General features: G+C 36.2%; 2 protein-coding genes across 5 annotated transcripts; one reads left to right on the plus strand and one right to left on the minus strand.

The window, feature by feature from the left end:
* The first annotated feature begins 12 nt into the window (after positions 1-12).
* On the plus strand, positions 13-3,734 carry Vha14-1 (V-type proton ATPase subunit Vha14-1). The gene is made up of 5 exons (XM_022085096.2): positions 13-187; positions 846-927; positions 1,477-1,559; positions 1,842-1,964; positions 2,468-3,734. The coding sequence occupies exons 1-5, from the start codon at positions 134-136 to the stop codon at positions 2,495-2,497; spliced, it is 372 nt and encodes a 123-aa protein (XP_021940788.1). The 5' UTR covers positions 13-133; the 3' UTR covers positions 2,498-3,734.
* Positions 2,738-17,293, minus strand: LOC110840533 (D-ribitol-5-phosphate cytidylyltransferase). 4 transcript variants are annotated; one of them, XR_002546902.2, is made up of 8 exons: positions 17,022-17,293; positions 16,718-16,922; positions 15,771-16,018; positions 14,642-14,792; positions 12,968-13,200; positions 10,963-11,214; positions 9,340-9,394; positions 2,738-8,099 (listed from the first exon to the last, which is right to left on the minus strand). XR_002546902.2 is itself a non-coding variant. In XM_022085631.2 (7 exons), exons 1-6 carry the CDS (start codon positions 17,112-17,114, stop codon positions 10,981-10,983), a joined length of 1,164 nt encoding a protein of 387 aa, XP_021941323.1. In that variant the 5' UTR covers positions 17,115-17,293; the 3' UTR covers positions 2,738-9,394; positions 10,963-10,980. The 4 variants fall into 4 exon arrangements, 1 of the variants encoding a protein (XP_021941323.1); XR_002546901.2 differs by having other exon boundaries at positions 2,738-8,519; XR_002546899.2 differs by having other exon boundaries at positions 8,234-9,394.
* Between the last annotated feature and the right edge of the window lie 379 nt (positions 17,294-17,672).

Below are 17,672 nucleotides of genomic sequence, written 5' to 3' on the forward strand. Positions count from 1 at the left end.
TCTCCAGTCTAGTAAACAGATTGGAGTGAATTCTAGAACGTACCTTATGGGTCATTTCAAAAGTCAGGTGACTGCTAACCCAACTTTAAGGTTATTGAGAGAGGACGCATAAATCTTCAGTTTTTATTAAAAAATGGCACTTCATTCAGCTATAAAGGGGAAACTTGTCTCAGTTATTGGTGATGAGGTATGTATATACATGCATAATTACTTAAACTGCTGGGAATATAATATGATAGAATTTATTTAGTAGGATTTGGTTTACATGGAGCTACACACCAAACGATATCCAGCTTAGAATTTATTTGCATTCCATAGATTGTTCATAGTATAAACAAAGGATATGAAGCATGTCATTATACGAAAACCAGCACATTGTAAATGAAAACGACCAATGACCTGAGAGTAGCAAATGCTCTGGTGTGGCTAGTAGTATGCCACCAGACCATTTAAAATTGGAGGAACATAAATATTTTATTTGAAACAACAGTGGCATAATGTTAAAATACCTTTGCGTTGTGGTACGATTATTGGGGGATCTGTTGATAGTCTTTTGAAAGACCTGACTTCCAGACCAGGATTCACAACTGTGACCAGCACTATAACTGACACTTGTTAATAACAGGTGTCCTGTTAGATCTTGTCAAAAAAAATGTAATTCGCCCATAGTCGAGAGTCATTTACAAGTACTTTTGTATTTGTAATCAGTCTTCCTTGCCTTGCCTGTGGTAAGTGGGCAAGCGTATTTCTTGAGCCATAGTTAAGCATATTTGGTCATGTGAGGATGGAAACATTAAGATGGGACTGGAAATGTATATTTTAATGTGTGTGTTGTTCTTTTCCAGGATACCTGTGTGGGTTTCCTTCTGGGGGGAGTTGGAGAGATAAATAAAAATAGACATCCAAATTTTATGGTAGTTGATAAGAGTAAGTATTGCATTCACACAAATTGCTCAGGAGATTGTGTTGTAGGTGATAACCAGTGTTTCTTCAACTCGTTGAAAACTACATACAAGACTTTATGGCGACACAGTCCAGAAGACCACAATCCACATTTTCACTACCATGAGAACCTCAGATCTCTTTTCATAGTTCATTTGGCCATGGTAATCATCACTCATACTACTTTCTACAACTGGGCTCCTGGCAGAAAACTGCCCTTTAATGCAGTAGACAACAGTGAACCTGTTATCCCATTGGGAGTATTCAGCACCATAGAAAGGGTAGTAAATTGGCTAATTTTGGCCTTCCCTAATCCTCTCAAACCCTGTGACAGTAAATTAACTTCAGAAGTCTCTTGCAGACAGAGTGAGATAGGTGTTTTCTGGGAATGAAAGTAAGTTAAGGAGCTCACCAATGTATACAAGGCAGATCCATGAAACTAGAATTACATAACAGTATGTGTATGCATATATTAATATTTTGTTTGTATATTTTAATGTTTCTTACTTTTTGAGTAACGATATTTATTTCCAGATACCAGTGTCAGTGAAATTGAAGAGTGCTTCAAAAGATTTGTGAGACGAGATGATATTGACATCATCCTCATCAATCAGAATGTAGTGTACATTTTTATCTTCTTGATTTTAATTGAGTGTCTATTTTTTATTTATATTCTAAAGTTAATACACATAATACTTTTATTCTTACATGCTAATATTAAGTATTTATCAATATATGTGCATATCTTTAATCTAAATTAGCACTGTTATTAACATTAAGAAGTGGTTTCTTAACAGTGTGATTTATCATGATTCTTGGTAAAGAATATTCATGAGGCTGTGCATATAAAAATACAAAATTCCATTATAAAATGAAAGTGTTCATTTGTATCATTCTAGGTAGCAGAGATGATTCGTCATTGTATTGACAGTCACATGCAACCCATTCCATCAGTATTAGAGATTCCATCAAAAGACCACCCATATGATCCCACAAAGGATTCTATTCTGCGTCGAGCTAGGGTTAGTATACATGCAGTTCATATAATAAAAACTTTCCAAGGGATTAGCTCTATCTAGTGGGCCCAACTGTGTAGGAACCTGAAGACGGAGATAGAGTCCCATCTCCGAAACGTCGTTTTTACGTTTTATATTTACTAGACGATGGATAATATCCAAGGAAATTTTTATTCAATTAATATCTTTCTTGTATTCCAACTAAAGATATGAACTCACCTTAAAGTCAATGAAGTTGCAAATATACTTCCACATATCTAAACGCACATTGCGTGTAAAATGTATATTTATCAATAAAATAGTTATTTCCTTTCCTCGTGTTTATTACATTTAATGCTAGAATGTAGCTATAAAAAAATCAGCTTTAAAAGCCAATGTTAGTATCAAGTTTTAAGAATGGAAATGAACAACATTTACAACTGCACTAGCAGTAATCATAATACAAGAGATATTGTGTATAACTTTCATAAACTGTGAAGTAATTAATCTAAACTGTTTCTTTGTTTCAGGGGATGTTTAATCCAGATGATTTTAAGTAAACATCATTCATGCCAGTCACTTTTTTAATATTTATAAGGAAATGACATGTGCACACATATTTAGTGTTCATATTTGCGAATTAAATAGTATCCTATGTAAATGGTGGTAACACAAATATGGACTATGTAATGTACAGTAATAATACCTTTTGTTGTGGTGGAATAATATGTATATAATTATAGTGTATTATATTGAAAAGTTATGTTCTGCTTCCATTAAAACCATGAGAATTCATTCCATTATGTTTGTAAAAGAGATTTTATTGAGCACAAAAATGTTAAAATTCACTTACACTTTGCATATCTTATAATTCTAGAGCCACAAAAATAAATTGGTTTAACAACAGAGAAAAATAGATTGATATATTATTCCATTCATTATATATGTTAGTACTTATTAAGGCTTTATGAAATACAGACACATCAATTACCAGAGACACGATATTTTGTGTTTCTAACATCCGACATTTACTACGTAGTCAACAGTTTACCCGTGCAATTTCAAAGTGTGGGCATTTAGTTATTGCAATGTGAATTCTTTGTTAGTTTTTAAACAATTAACAATTGTAATACACATAACAAATGAGAAAGTAAGTTTTAAGTGTGTGTGTATATATATATATATATATATATCAAGAACACTCGTTTAAAAATATTAACTTCACATACTAATGAGGAATTTAGATGATTTTGTGGCAATAATACCACAAACAATATGCAGTGAAAATACAAGTATGTGGTTGAAATTCCATTGGATTTGTATTTGTTTTGGGGATGGGACTGAAGGGAGGGTTGGGCAACAAAACTATGTAAATACAGTTGTAATACAGAGACTGCACTTCCTGCAAAATGTCCCTGGTTGGACTCACAGTATTTATCATAAAATCTATAAAGCCACATATAGTGAATCAATCTTAAGATGCAGATTTATTGAAGTGCAATGCAGTGTATTACCCTATAGAAAGGTAATGCCAATTAAATATGGCAGAACAAGTATACATTTGTCCCAAGCAAGCTTGAGGACGAGAGTAAAATGTAACTTAATGATCATGAATTTAACTTTCACAACTGTATAAACAGTAATTCTTATTTCCTTATATCTGTGCATGGTGATGTTGGTCCCATATACTATGTATTTGTGATTAATTTAGAGAGGCTTTGTCTTGGTACTATTTCATCAATACTCAAGTGAGCAGTAACAGATGTACTTATCCAAGATTAAAGTGCTCCACTGTGATTACTGCTACTAGTTTTTTGACTTTTCTATCCTGTAAGGAAACAGCAGTGAAAGGTGAAGTTTTTGTATAGATAGAAAAAACAGGGACATCTAACAGCTATTTAATCTGATGAAAATACGAGGCGCGTCCTCAAAGTAAGTTTCCCTGGGGCCGTTTACAGAAACAAAACACAATTTAATGGAAATATTTATTGCAACAGATACAGCAAGTGTCCAGCTATTTTTCAATATATTCGCCACCGGAATTGAGACATTTGTCATACCGTGGGACCAACTTTTGAATACCTGTGTCGTAGAAGTCTGCCGCCTGGGTTTGGAACCACTGTGTGACAACCATCTCCGCCTCTCTGTCATTCTCAAAACGCTGACGCTGACCGGACAGGAATTTCTTGAGGTGTAGGAAAAGATGGAAATCACTGGGAGCGAGGTCTGGGCTGTAGGGTGGATGATTAAACACCTCCCAGCTGAACTCCTGCAGGAGACTTGCTGTCCGTCGAGCCGTGTGCGGCCTAGCGTTATCACTGACCGCACTTCACAGTCGGCGGGAGCTGGAATAAGAACCTCCATCTTCAACAGCTGCAACGATGCTAATGTGAGAACGCGGGAAGTTCCGTTAGTGCATGCGCCATGCTACGTCATTGCTCTATCACGTACGCACAGTCGCTTCGCGCAGTATAAGGTTTGCTAGCTGTGGGACGAGTGGGAAACTTACTTTGAGGACGCGCCTCGTAATAAGATTGCTGCTTCCATCTAACCAGTTTTCCACTGGGTACAACTATTTGGGTTTAAATTATAGTAATAATTAAAGGTTTCAAGATTCATTTGACAATTACCGAAGGCTACATCATAGAACAGCGTAACCCATACATTCTTTTTCAATTGCTATGGTGATTTAGTCATGATTTCTCACCAGCCAGTCTTTCTAACATGTCATCTCTCTGAAACTAGTATAAAAAATGTATGGAGTTCACACATCTGAATTAAACTAATGTTAATGTGACCACTCACCTCCATCTAGTGCCAAGAATAAGAACAAATGCAGCTTTACCTTCAGTCCCCTGTATGTTTTCCTGGCATTGTGCTTAAACACAGGGACAACTTCACCTTCATAGGATTTGAGGTTTTAACGGTGGTGAGTCTGGGTTGTTGCGCCGTGTAATCTGGTAGAAGTTTACTGACATCTCGGAGGTCCTTGCTGCCTCCATCAGCAGGATGATGAAGGCAGCAAGGACCTCTGAGAGTGTGTAAACTTCTACCAGACTACACAGCGCTGAATGAAAACAGCCACAAACTTCACCTTCATCTTTTACATCAAATCAGTCACATATGTACAAAGGTAAGAACTCAGTTTGAAAATTTAGATCTTTACACATCTCTAACAAACTCTGGGAATGAAGTTTCAACACACATGCAGCTAACTAATGGAAGAAATTATCTGTAAGAGACTGGGCTTTTCCTTTGCTGCCTTATCAGTCATATACATTACTTTTACCTATTTTTGAAACATAAATGCTTAACTAAAATGAAACTTTTTAGTGCCCGAGCGTTCGTGACATGAAGAGAACAACACAATTTGAGGAGATGAAAGGAGTAAAACATTTTATAATTTTCATATCATTCCAAAACTAGAAAACCAGTGCCTCTTGATGAATGGCCTGAAAGGTTTTAAATTATACAGGTACAAGTTGTGACTGGAACCGGCAAATACAGACTTGAATGTTACTTTACATTAGTGATTACTAACACTCATTTCTGTCACAAGATGCAGGAAACAAAACAAGACAATAAATTTTAATATAATTTCCAAATTAGAAAACCATTACTCTAAAAGAAATTACCTGTTTCTGGCTACTTGAATCTGAAGAGATTAAGGTAAACACGGAAAATAATACACCACTCCATACCTGATTAGTTTTCTTTATGGCAGATTTTTAACTGCAATAGATGTATATTAACTCACCAGAGAAGTAACATCACAAATAACACGTCTGGAAACTTTGTGCATTCTGAAATAGAGTACACCTTTCCACTGCGGCTTCCTTTTGCCAGTCTCTGAACCTCGGGACACCATGGCTGCCAACAAGCCTATACTTTTCTCTGGGGACAATTCATATTATTTTAATTAGTTTTAGGGTGATCATAGATTCAGCCATAACCTTGATTTTTTTCTTCTCAGTTCCTATTTAAGACACCACCCAAACAACTAAAAAAAGTAACCAACATTATCATGAACTATGGAAGTCAATTTGTGAAATACAGTCTTCAAGAACCCTGAAAAATATTATTTTAAAATCTGGATTAGAAGTTAGAATGCACACATATTTCTCAAATGCATACAGATTTGATATAAGGATAGCTAATGAATCATTCAAAATGTGACAAAATTTAAGTACTTGGGGGACAACACCAAGTCAGAATGACATTCATGATGAAATGAAGAGCAGATTTTAAATTCAGAGGATGCTTGCTATCATTCAGTTCAAAATCTTTTGTCCATCAAAAAAAGCAAAAGATTAAAATATACAGAAGTGTAATTTTGCCCATTGTGCTGTATGGGTATGAAACTTGGTGTCTCACTTTGAGGGAGGAACATAGATCGGACCCAGGTTTATTAGAACTTTGTGACTCAAAATGATCCCGAGAGCATGCATAATCCCGCTGTGGGACAACCTGTATAGTACATTATGGAAAACCTGTTATATTTGTGCATTACAAATGGTCCATGGTACTGGTTTATTTTCCATCTAAGATCTTTAGTAAACAATCGGGCAAGCATATATAAACTTTGGTTTAAAACATACACTTAACAGCAAAAACAACAACATTTCATATAAATTCTTACACAAGGTATATTTTTAAAAATCATCCAGAAATACGTATCTTCAAATATGTCTACTGCAGTCGTTACCAACCACTTGCAATATTTCTGGGCAAGACATCAGTTTTCTGCATACTGATTATTAGAGTTTAGTTATGGTATAATGAAAATAAATTACCTATGATAATGGACAATTATAAATGACCCTACAGAAGCACATGAAGTTGTTACATAAAGATAAGCAAAAGCTACAAGTTTTGAAGGTCCCCGAAAACACCTGATATGCTGGTGGGAATTACTGGCTCAGTATAACAAAATTACAAACATCAGTGTGTGTAGGCTGATTACATGACATAAGCGTTGGTAATTTATGAAAAACCAGGTGTAAAAGGTCCCTTGCACCATGCTCTGATGTGATAAGTACACAAAATTATCTTAAATGTGGAGAAACTATACATCAGCATTGTGAAATATGACAGTGTTTAGAATGTTGTCTAGAAATGCAATGAGACCAGAAATAAATTCAACACAAATTGACATTTCATTGACATTGACATGACTGATTTAAGTTTGTCTCCATATAAAAGTGGGGATCATACAATACACATGAATCAGTGAATCAATTGTACTGCAAAATCAGTTCTACAGCACAGAAAATTCTGTACAGGAAATCCAGAAAACATTTTGCATTTGTACTGAAATTCTGGATACAAAAGAGCACACTCGCAGTAAAGCAGGACTACACAACTGTTTTGAGTATGCTTGAGAGTTTGTTCAAACAACTGAAGAATATAATGAAAATCATTCTGATATTTGATCATTAATCATGACACTTCCACAATCATTCCAGACAGTATGTAGAAAAGTTGTGTTGATGAGCAGCCATTACTCATACACCTAATATGAATAAAGGGAAGTAAATAAAGCATTTCCAATGTTATGGAATGTGAAAATGGATGTGTACAAATGTACACAATTGAAAGAAGAATGTTATGATCTCTTTTCTTGACCCAGTCTTTCTTTCTGGTGGCCCTGATGTCAGTTTATACCAATACTAACCCTTGAAACCCCAGTGGCAGTGACATGTACTACCTGTATTTATGAGTTTCGTATGATTCTCAGAATAAACAATGTTTGTTTCCTTGAGCAGTATCAACCAAATGACCTTTGTCCAATTTCCTCAATTTTCCCTCCATTAAATTTCTTGCCATTTAGTACCTAGCAAAATCACGTTGTTCCGGGTTGTCCCATGGGTCCCTCTCCGTTAAACTTTAATTCTAATGCCCTTTTCGGTATCCTTGCTCTATCCAATCTCTTAAAGAGGGGAATTTAAAAATAATGGCAATCTGTGTGTAAAATCCTAGTAATTTTTCAGACAACTGTCGGGCTGTCGAACCACTTCACAAATAATGGACAGTGTTGAAGAAGTTAATGCACTGGTTCAAGAGGACAGACATATTACTGTCATGATACAGCCACCAAGTTGCACATCAGTTGTGGATCTGCATACTCCATCATCCACAAGGACCTCGGGTATCACGACATTTCTGTAAGGTGAATGCCAAAGCAGCTTACAGATGAGCATGAATGGGCATGTAATTTTTGCAGCAATATTGTGATGAAGAGGCTTTTGTGCAACAGACTGTCACATGCAATGAAACATGGCTGCACCACTAATTACCTGCAAGCAAACATCAAATGCATGGAGAAAAAATGCACATCATTGCCCAGGATCAAGAAACTGAAAAATGTGCCTTCTGCCTGCGAAGTGATGTCGATGCCATTTTGGAATTTTTTGGGGCCCCTTCCTTGAGCACTACCAGAATCATGGACAGATGGTCAATAGTGCATGGTATTGTGCTAAGTTTATAGAGAAGTTGAAACCTGCTATTTATAGAGAATGCAGATGACAGAAGTCGCTGCTCTGCATCGTGACAACACTCGACTTCATACAGCAGCAGCGATCACTGAAACAATTGGAAAACTGAAATTGAAGTTTCTCCCTCACCCAACATAGAGTCCAGATCTCATTCCATCTGATCACAATATTACTGGACTGCCCAAAGAGGCATTATAGGAATGCTGATTTGCAAACAATGAAGAGGTACATACATGGCTTCACATCCAACTGAAAACATTCTTCACAGATAAATAGACCTGAATTTGAGTAGTTAAGTCTCAGAAACTAAACATTTTAAAACAAACTATTTTAAAAAAGTCACATCTCAAATTAATCTGGTCATTCAGCAGCTTTCTTAAATCTCAAGGTTCCGTGTACACAGTGGCCATAATATCCAGCACCGAACTCAACGTTACATAATACTGGTTTTACTGAGAAAAATATTTGAATCACTGAACATGAGAATAAACCAGCCCATCGGTATAAACAAAGCACTACACACTACATGTCATATAGCTGGTCATCATATTCACAACACAAAGCTGAAATACTGATGCAGTATACCAAATAGGTATAATACATATAAGAATTGGTGGAAACATTAAGAATAAAACATAATATCCCTTCTTATTACACCATCTTGTAATAATTATACCTGAAAATATTTGTTAACAACTTCAAATGTGCAAATGAAAAAACACTGTTCCAAAGATATCAACATTCAAAAATAGATTAGTGTTAAGAGAAAATAATACTAAAGAGTGTACGTATTTTACATCTGCTGTACAACTTTAAAATACATATATATATGATTCAACATTTGAGCATAATACTTGCATTATACCGAGCTATAGTATAACTGTACAACACTAAACACAGACATATACCTGATTACAGTTGTATTACATGAAGTGACTTGTACATCTGTGCTGTTCAGATTACCTGAAATGAAGAAGTTATGTTTTTACACTTCCATCAAAGACATTTGATGAGGAATGTGTTTCAGGTTAGCAGGAAGTTTCAAAAACCACTGTTATACTCTCACAAATTTGTATACTAAACTTAAAACAACCCAACTCTTTTACGGTGGGTTAAATACTTCTTTTGCAATCGTCTATGCTCTATGTTCAACATGCATGAGTGGGGTTACAATCTGATACTGGGTTTGTTCTTCAGTCAGGAGTGTACTTAGATCAATCTGTGACACTGCTGAGTTTCCACGGTACACAACATACACCAGGGTTAACCCAGAATTAATCTCCTATTCATATTCACAAAGACACTGGAACATTATATTTTATCATCAGGACTAGCAATACTACTTCGATCAATACAAAACTATTTATTTTAATCCGTCTTATCACAATATTTAAAATTTCTTATATTTAAGATAATAAAATATCATTGATGCTCCATATCGATTGATCGATTTACATTTCGGAACATTTACACAACATGTTTCGGTTTTTATAAAACCATCATCAGGTGTACTTCTGGACATCTCGGGACAATCACTCCTACATCTTTGGCCGATATGTACATCTAATAAAATTTAAGAAAAACAACACCTACGCCCAAAAATGAAAAACAAACGTAATGAAACATCACCAAAATACTACAGAAATCATAATTGAGTTTTAAGTTCTTAGATATATTTTACACCTGATGATGGTTTTATAAAAAACCGAAACATGTTGTGTAAATGTTCCGAAATGTAAATCGATCAATCGATATGGAGCATCAATGATATTTTATTATCTTAAATATAAGAAATTTTAAATATTGTGATAAGACGGATTAAAATAAATAATTGTTATAATATTCACAATATGACGCAATTACACTATCTTACAATACAAAACTATCAAATAGAATAACATGTTTATGGTCATTAGGATTCATATTCACAATAGAAGATTTAGTAAAGGCAATTTTGTCCCCAAATATATAAAAACTGTCATACTTTTGAAGGATATATTAGGTACCTTCACATTATAATTTTGTCTTGCATTCTGGTGACAGACATGAACAAATACACTCTTTTCTCTTATTTACTTGTTAACCAACCTCCATAGATCAAGCTACATTAAAGACATATTTATCACACTTAAACACAACCTCAGATAACAGAATTATGTGCACAGTACAAACTGTTGTAAAAAATTGGAAAAATAAATATACACACTGCAAAGGCAACAGAATATAACATGTTTTATATGTACAGAGTCACAACAAATGGCAAGAATGCATAAGAGCTGCTGATTGCACTCGTAAGTTCAATATTTAAACATTTATTTAACAACTATCTTTTATATGTGAGTCTGTTCCCACTTGCCATTTATACATCATCGCATTTAAGGTTAAAGCTTAAGCTTATTTCATGAAGGAGATTTTAAACAGGACTTCTTCAAATTTGAACTTACATGACAGATAATGTGCACGCATTTATGGAAACAAATTTATACGATTTTCCATTCTAGGATATTTCTACTTGACAGTCTACGACTTACCAACTGCAGCAAACTGTTTCAAAGGAAGAGAGTCTGGCCAGAAAATGTGCTCGCGTCAGACAGGATAAGGCTTGATACCAGTTCAGCCAGTCGTCTGTCTTCACCAGGAGTCAGACAATGAATAACAACAACTCCCTTCTGCAGCTTCTCATAGTGTTTAGCCATGTTCCGTCCACTTCGATGAAGATCGTACACTGACATGCTCTGCATGCCGTCCGCATTAGTATGTTCTATCACGTGGATTATCAGACCCTATGAATAAAGTGAATGAAGCGTCTGTCATGTACTGGATGCTCAACATTATTGAAACAAAAATAAATCTGACCATGAATATTCCTTAAAGTCTACATCGGCCAGACAGGCCGTTCCGTTGAGGCCAGGATCAAGGAGCACGAATGCCACATCCGGCTCGGGCAGCCCGAGAAATCTGCGGTTGCTGAACACCGCTTCAACATGGAACACAGTATACAGCTCGAGGACACTTCTATCCTCTCCTCAAAAACCGGCTACATGGATCGGATAACCAGGGAAGCCATCGAGATCGAACTACATCCTGATAACTTTAACAGGGAAGATGGACTTCACCTGAGCCGGTCCTGGAAGCCTCTTATTCACACACTTCGAGGACTCCGCGAGCGAGCAAGAGTGCGCCCCCAGAACCAACCAGACCACTAACATAGCCCGTTTCAAGGCTCAGATCCACCCAACCAAACTAAACCTTTCTCCCTCTACTTTCTCTCCCTCTCCCACTCTCGCCCACGTGCTACCATTGGTCCACTCCCATGCCTGCTCCCATTGGCTCGGGGCAGGCTACACCTTTCACTTTCCAGCCTATAAACCTAGCACCTCACACCCTATTGGCATATTCATCGCCCTGATGACGGAGGCAGTATGACCTCTGAAACGTTGGTTAACATCGACCAGACTACACAGCGCAACAACCCAGAAGACGGAAATCTTAATATTCCTTAAGTCTGCTATCAATAAGTCCTTATTCTGGTATATTAACGTTCCCATTTTTTACCTAATTGGATGCTTTGATTCAGTAACAATAGCATACAATTTTAGGCAAACAAATTTAGGAATAACTTAAAATTTTACACACAGAACATGGAAGGGCTTTACAAACTCCACTTCATTTACTGCTTTTGAGTAAACATGCAGAACAGAGATGAATTTAGTACAGGCAAATATGCTGGACTTCTTTTCACTGGATAGTTTACACTAAAAAACCAACTCTGTCTTTGTTGTCAAAGACAGAAAAGATAAAGAAATGGACAGCCCTATGACCATTACAAAGATAAATTGGTTAACCTGACATCGAGGAAACCACAACATTAAATACCTACATCAAAGAAAACACAACATGTCACCACTACATTACATGAAGAAAATGCATTTTCCTTGTGACAGTATTTTATGGTATTCATAGATCAGTGCAAGCTACACAAATTATTTATTATAAATAACTATCACATAATAATGTCCTGCGCCGTAGCCGCACGGTCTGAGGCATCATGCTTCGGACTGGTGATACAGAATGCGTGCTGGTTCGAGCCTCGGGGAAAGAAATTTCTCATGAGATTTTCGACCGGTGTATGGGACCAGTGCCAACCCAGCATCGTGAGGAAATTGGGGACCTACAATGGGTAGCGTAATCCGGTCATGAAAACTAGCAATGGCTGGGGGTTCATCTTGCTGAATACATGTCACCCTATATCTGGTTGGATCATCGTTCACCTCTGCTTAGGCATGTGAATGTGAGGCCAGCAGCCAGCTAGTCGGCTTTGGCTCTCAGAGGGCTGCTACGCCACGGATCGCATAATAATGCTTAATTCTCAAAGTCATCTGCAATCAGCTTGAAAGAATGTTTACATTACTTTTTTCATCATCTCAAACAGGCATTTAGTTCAAAGGAACCTTGTGAATATTACATTACCTTAGCCCATAAAAACAGATTGATTCTGAAATTCGGTCGTCTTACGAAAACATTAAAGATCCTTACCTGGTGATCTACATCCAACATGGCTGCTAAGTCCAAAAGCTGATTGTCTTGATCAATCTCATGCAGGTGGAAGAAAACTACAGTGTTAAAACTTCCTCTAGACGACATTCTGGCTGAATCGACGGACGTTACCACACACTGCACCATCGACACTTTGGATTCAAGGGTTTCTGTCAAGAGTCTCACTGTATCATTTTCTTCGGATGCCATGATACAAACTTGGTTTGTTCTCTCTAAATGAACAAGAAATAAAGTTGTTCACATCATATAAACTATGATTAAATATTTGTATGAAGAACCATATTAAAACTGTGTGTACAATTGTCTGGGTCAATCAATTACACCAACTGTGCCATTTATGTAACAGTTTTGACATGACAGACTACGAATCCAGTAGTTACATCAGAGGATTATAAAGTAACAAACCAAAAAGGATAAGAAGGAACCAGCTTTAGTCTATTTCAAAACACCATCTTGCCATTTACCTAAATGCAATCATCAGAATCATGGAAACAAACTCAGAATAACAGAGTAAGATTCAAACCACAAACCTCCAAAATACAAGTCTGACTTATTAACTGCTCAGACAGGATGAGAAATCTACAATAACAGCGAAACATGTATTATAGCTCTTTTTGCCATTATACCTTGATCTCATTCGCTGTGCATGAAGAAGTGCACTTGACAAAGAGCCTATCAAGAAGATCGATTTCCAGTATCAAAGAGCCATTGAAACTGACGGAACAACTGGCCAAGAATGGAACCAAGGCAATAACACAGATGAAAAGACAGAACTGCACAGGTGAGCTGGAAGTCTTGCGATTGGACACACTGACCAGAGAACCTTAATGGAGACAATGAGACTTCTGGCCACTTAACGGATTAGATGATGAGTGAGGACAATATATGCACAACAAGAAAAAACGAGAAGACACATGAAGATGGTTGTCTTCTGAGATGTTGTTCTGTAGTAGGCTGTTATAAGTTTACTGACACGTCAGAGGTGCTTGTTATTTCCATCATCTGGGTGTCATCCTCCCCTCCAACACCTCTAAAATGTTTGAAAACTTCTAGTACACCACACAACACAACAAATCAGAAGACAACCATCTTCAGACTCACAAGAACGTGAAATCACTGAGAAGACACGTGATCCAACACGTACACTCTGATACTGGAAAAATTCATCACTGTAGCATCAGTGACGTTCAATACAAAAACAATCGGTGACTGACTTCTAAGATTTTTATAATGACATCATGGTACCATAGGACATTCTTGACCCTATCTAACTTCATCTCTTGCAGAATGAGAAGATTCTCTACCATGTTCAATACAGCTTCCCATCAGTCCCTATCCAGAGTTCAATGCCACCACGAAAACTTAATATCATATAAATTAGCACATTGTTGACAAAGACAGTCTGAAACAAGAAACCTGGAATGTAGTTTTGAGTTCATATACATTTATGTTAAGAGAATACAAGTAGTGTAATGTTTAAACATGGATAACTATACTATAAACACTGAAAACTGAATTACAACTAAATAAAACTGGAGGCAGGATCTCATAGCATCAGACAGGAATTAACAGTTATCTGCTAATATAAATTTTAGAGCATTACTAAAAGTCTCCATATTCAACTTCACAATAAAATTTCTGCAACGCACTTGCCTCTCAGACAGCCAACAGCAGCATAAATGTCCTTCTTGTGGGTCACCTTCCAGAGATCAGGGGGCCCTTCAATGAGCCTAGCCCGAACTCCAGTGTGACTGAGAGCTAGCTGCAAGCATTCTGTTCCAGTATCCAGCTCCTCGTCACTGCACTAAACACAGAATGCCATAAACAGCATTACATACTACGGCTTAAAGCCAACTCTCCTACGGTAACTCGGTTGACATGAATTGAATCCAGATCTCTTGAACTCATCAACTCTTCTTTGTTTTGAACACTTATAACCTGTATCTCTTAAAATATAGCAATAAATGAATCAGATTAATAATCTTATTTATTTTTCCTTGTGTGCACCTTGAAATTTCCATAGATCCACAACAGCTGTAAATAGGACCAATGTTGAATTAATATTTTTTACTCAAAATTACTTCCCCTACATATGAGCCTGGTTGTGAAACACCCTGTAATCAGCACTGCCTATACAACCTCTATTATAGTTTTAATTTATATCAGTATTCCAGCATCTATAAAAATTCTGTATAATATTCCTCCTCCAAATGAATCATAGTTTATATCTGATGTGTATAAACAGCGTATGTACCGAGCTTCTCTTCTGCTCTTCTTACTGTGATCCATGCATGATAGAGAAGATTTTATCAGACTTTAATGCTAACCACCCACATGGAACAGAGTTCTTCCCAGAAGTTAACACTCACAGCCGCTCAGCCAAGTCAACACCAAATGTGATATGTTCACACATCTCTAATTACCACCTATATTTTAAGCTCACTTTCATGAGTATAATTCGGTAGTGTAAAATCTTTCTTCAAAATATGAAAGTTGCTGAGCAAGTTAAGAAACTTGCTGGTTTTATGGAATCCATAGATACATTATAAATGTTCATCAAATTTACATTGCTGCATTTTGTTTGTATCAATATTGAAATATATTAATTTATAATAGAAAATAAAACAATTGTGTGATTGCTAAAATAAATATAACACGTTCATCAATCCTCATTATTTGTTCGTAGTCTAAACCTGTTAAATGTGGTCCACACCTTCACACCCTATTCTACAAGATCCATTTTAATATTACCCTCCATGACACTGAGTAACAGGAAATAAACCTTGTTGTAAGCAGATGCCAGAATGTCAAACTGGAAAGCCTGTGGTGTTTCACTGGATACATGTTTGCACCTATCCAAACTGTGGTCGAGGAATCCATCTGAATTGGCTTGAAGAACTGTGGAGATCAGAGGCCTAACAGCACCAGCTGCACCATGTTCTTCCGCTGCAATCACCAATTCCTCAACCAACTCTGATGGTACTAGGGGTCGTGCAGCATCATGAACAATCAACACTTTCAAGTTGCTCTCTACAACAGGACAGTATACTGGTATTACAATACCATATAATAAAACAAATCTTACAAATATGAAAAATTTCAAAATATGGTTGCCCACTCCCCTCATGTGAGTTGATTTTGCAAACTAAATAAGCTTTCTCACCACAAGCAGAAATTCTTAAGTCACTTACATTGATGAATTTTGTTTCACTTGTTCTAATTTATTTTTAAACTGGTGTTAACACACTGACACAACATTTCCAACAATTCTCTCTTAAGTCAACCACAAGCAATGGTTTAAATTTTAATGTGTATACAAATGATCAGATTATAGTACTTCAAAAAACAAATTATGCAATTTAAATTTTGATGCCGCATTCTTATTGACTATTCTCATATCCACAGACTGGAAGTTAATAAGAGTCTATAAAAATGACAACAAAGAAAACAACAACAGTAATTTAATATTTTGTTTCCTTTCAAAGATTCTGGGGTGGCAAATGAATTTGCTGTTTCTCAAATAGTCTGAAGCCAAAGCATTCACACCCTACAAATATCAATAGAAGTAAACGGCTGGTAACCACATTTTCAAACTCTAACTTTCCAATACATTGTAAGTTCAAACTTCAAACCTTTTAAATGAAGTGTCATTTATGTACATAAAAATTTAAATGTTATTTTATTGCAATTTGAATCTGTTCACATATACATTTATGTTCATCAGCTTACCATTTTTTTGAAGTGCTTGCACCCCAGCTCGGATCGATCGGTGACGTGTATTTTCTCCCTGAACAACGGACACTTTTTCCCTATTAGCATGCGATTCTTCAAGTAAACCTTGCACATGCTCTGGGTTGTCAACAACAAGTACAATCTTCTTCACCCAGTGAATACGATTAAATTCTTCTACTGCATATAAAAAGAGTGGTTTCCCCTGCGAAATGAACCATTTTTATAAATCGTACTACATCTGGGCACTCGTAAAACACAATGACAGAACTCTACAAATGTAGGCTATATTCCAAGATCTTACCAACACTTCATAATACTGTTTAGGAACAGGAACTCCAAATCTCTCACTAAAACCTGCTGAAGGCAATATAACGCCAACACTAAAATTAATCATCTGTTAAAACGACACACTGATAAGTAAATTTATAGCAACTCTGATATTTATATTGCTTAAAAATGTTGTACTACAAACAACATAATACCATGAGTACCGCCATCAATCTCACACATCAAAGACGATTCACTATCGATTTGCTTTTACACATGGTTCTTTACATGAGGTGACAGTTGAATACCCTTCGAATGATGTCATCTATAGGATCTACAATCTATGACAAAGTTGGATCAAACTATTCAATAATTAAATAATTAATTACTGTCTTATTTTACTAGAAGTATTCTGTTGTATGGATTCGCATTTTTATGTATTTATTTTGCCAATAACCATGTATGAACATCGGTAGATGATAGCAGCAGCTATGGTAAAGAAACCTTCGAATTACAAACATACCTCCAAAAGAACATCAAAGTGCCTCCTTTGAACGTCCTGACTCAAGTGTTCCATTTCCAAATGCCTGTTCTTAAATTAATTCGTACGTAAATGTTAGGGTTTATGAGATTACCATGCAAAATGTGTGTCCTATTTCAAATTTTGAATGTTAACCGACTTTAT

This window comes from Zootermopsis nevadensis, unplaced genomic scaffold (assembly GCF_977971745.1).
Source record: "Zootermopsis nevadensis isolate Lab colony 2312 unplaced genomic scaffold, Znev_1.0 Znev_ptg000001l, whole genome shotgun sequence".
Lineage (NCBI taxonomy): Eukaryota > Metazoa > Arthropoda > Insecta > Blattodea > Termopsidae > Zootermopsis > Zootermopsis nevadensis.

Coding starts and splice junctions, on each gene's coding strand:
- Vha14-1 (XM_022085096.2), top strand. CDS start 134: ATGGCACTTCATTCAGCTATAAAGGGGAAACTTGTCTCAGTTATTGGT. Junction 1,560..1,841: donor TCATCCTCATCAATCAGAAT/GTAGTGTACATT, acceptor GTATCATTCTAG/GTAGCAGAGATGATTCGTCA. Junction 1,965..2,467: donor CTATTCTGCGTCGAGCTAGG/GTTAGTATACAT, acceptor TCTTTGTTTCAG/GGGATGTTTAATCCAGATGA.
- LOC110840533 (XM_022085631.2), bottom strand. CDS start 17,114: ATGATTAATTTTAGTGTTGGCGTTATATTGCCTTCAGCAGGTTTTAGT. Junction 16,019..16,717: donor GCAAGCACTTCAAAAAAATG/GTAAGCTGATGA, acceptor GTCCTGTTGTAG/AGAGCAACTTGAAAGTGTTG. Junction 14,793..15,770: donor TGGCATCTGCTTACAACAAG/GTTTATTTCCTG, acceptor TTCTGTGTTTAG/TGCAGTGACGAGGAGCTGGA.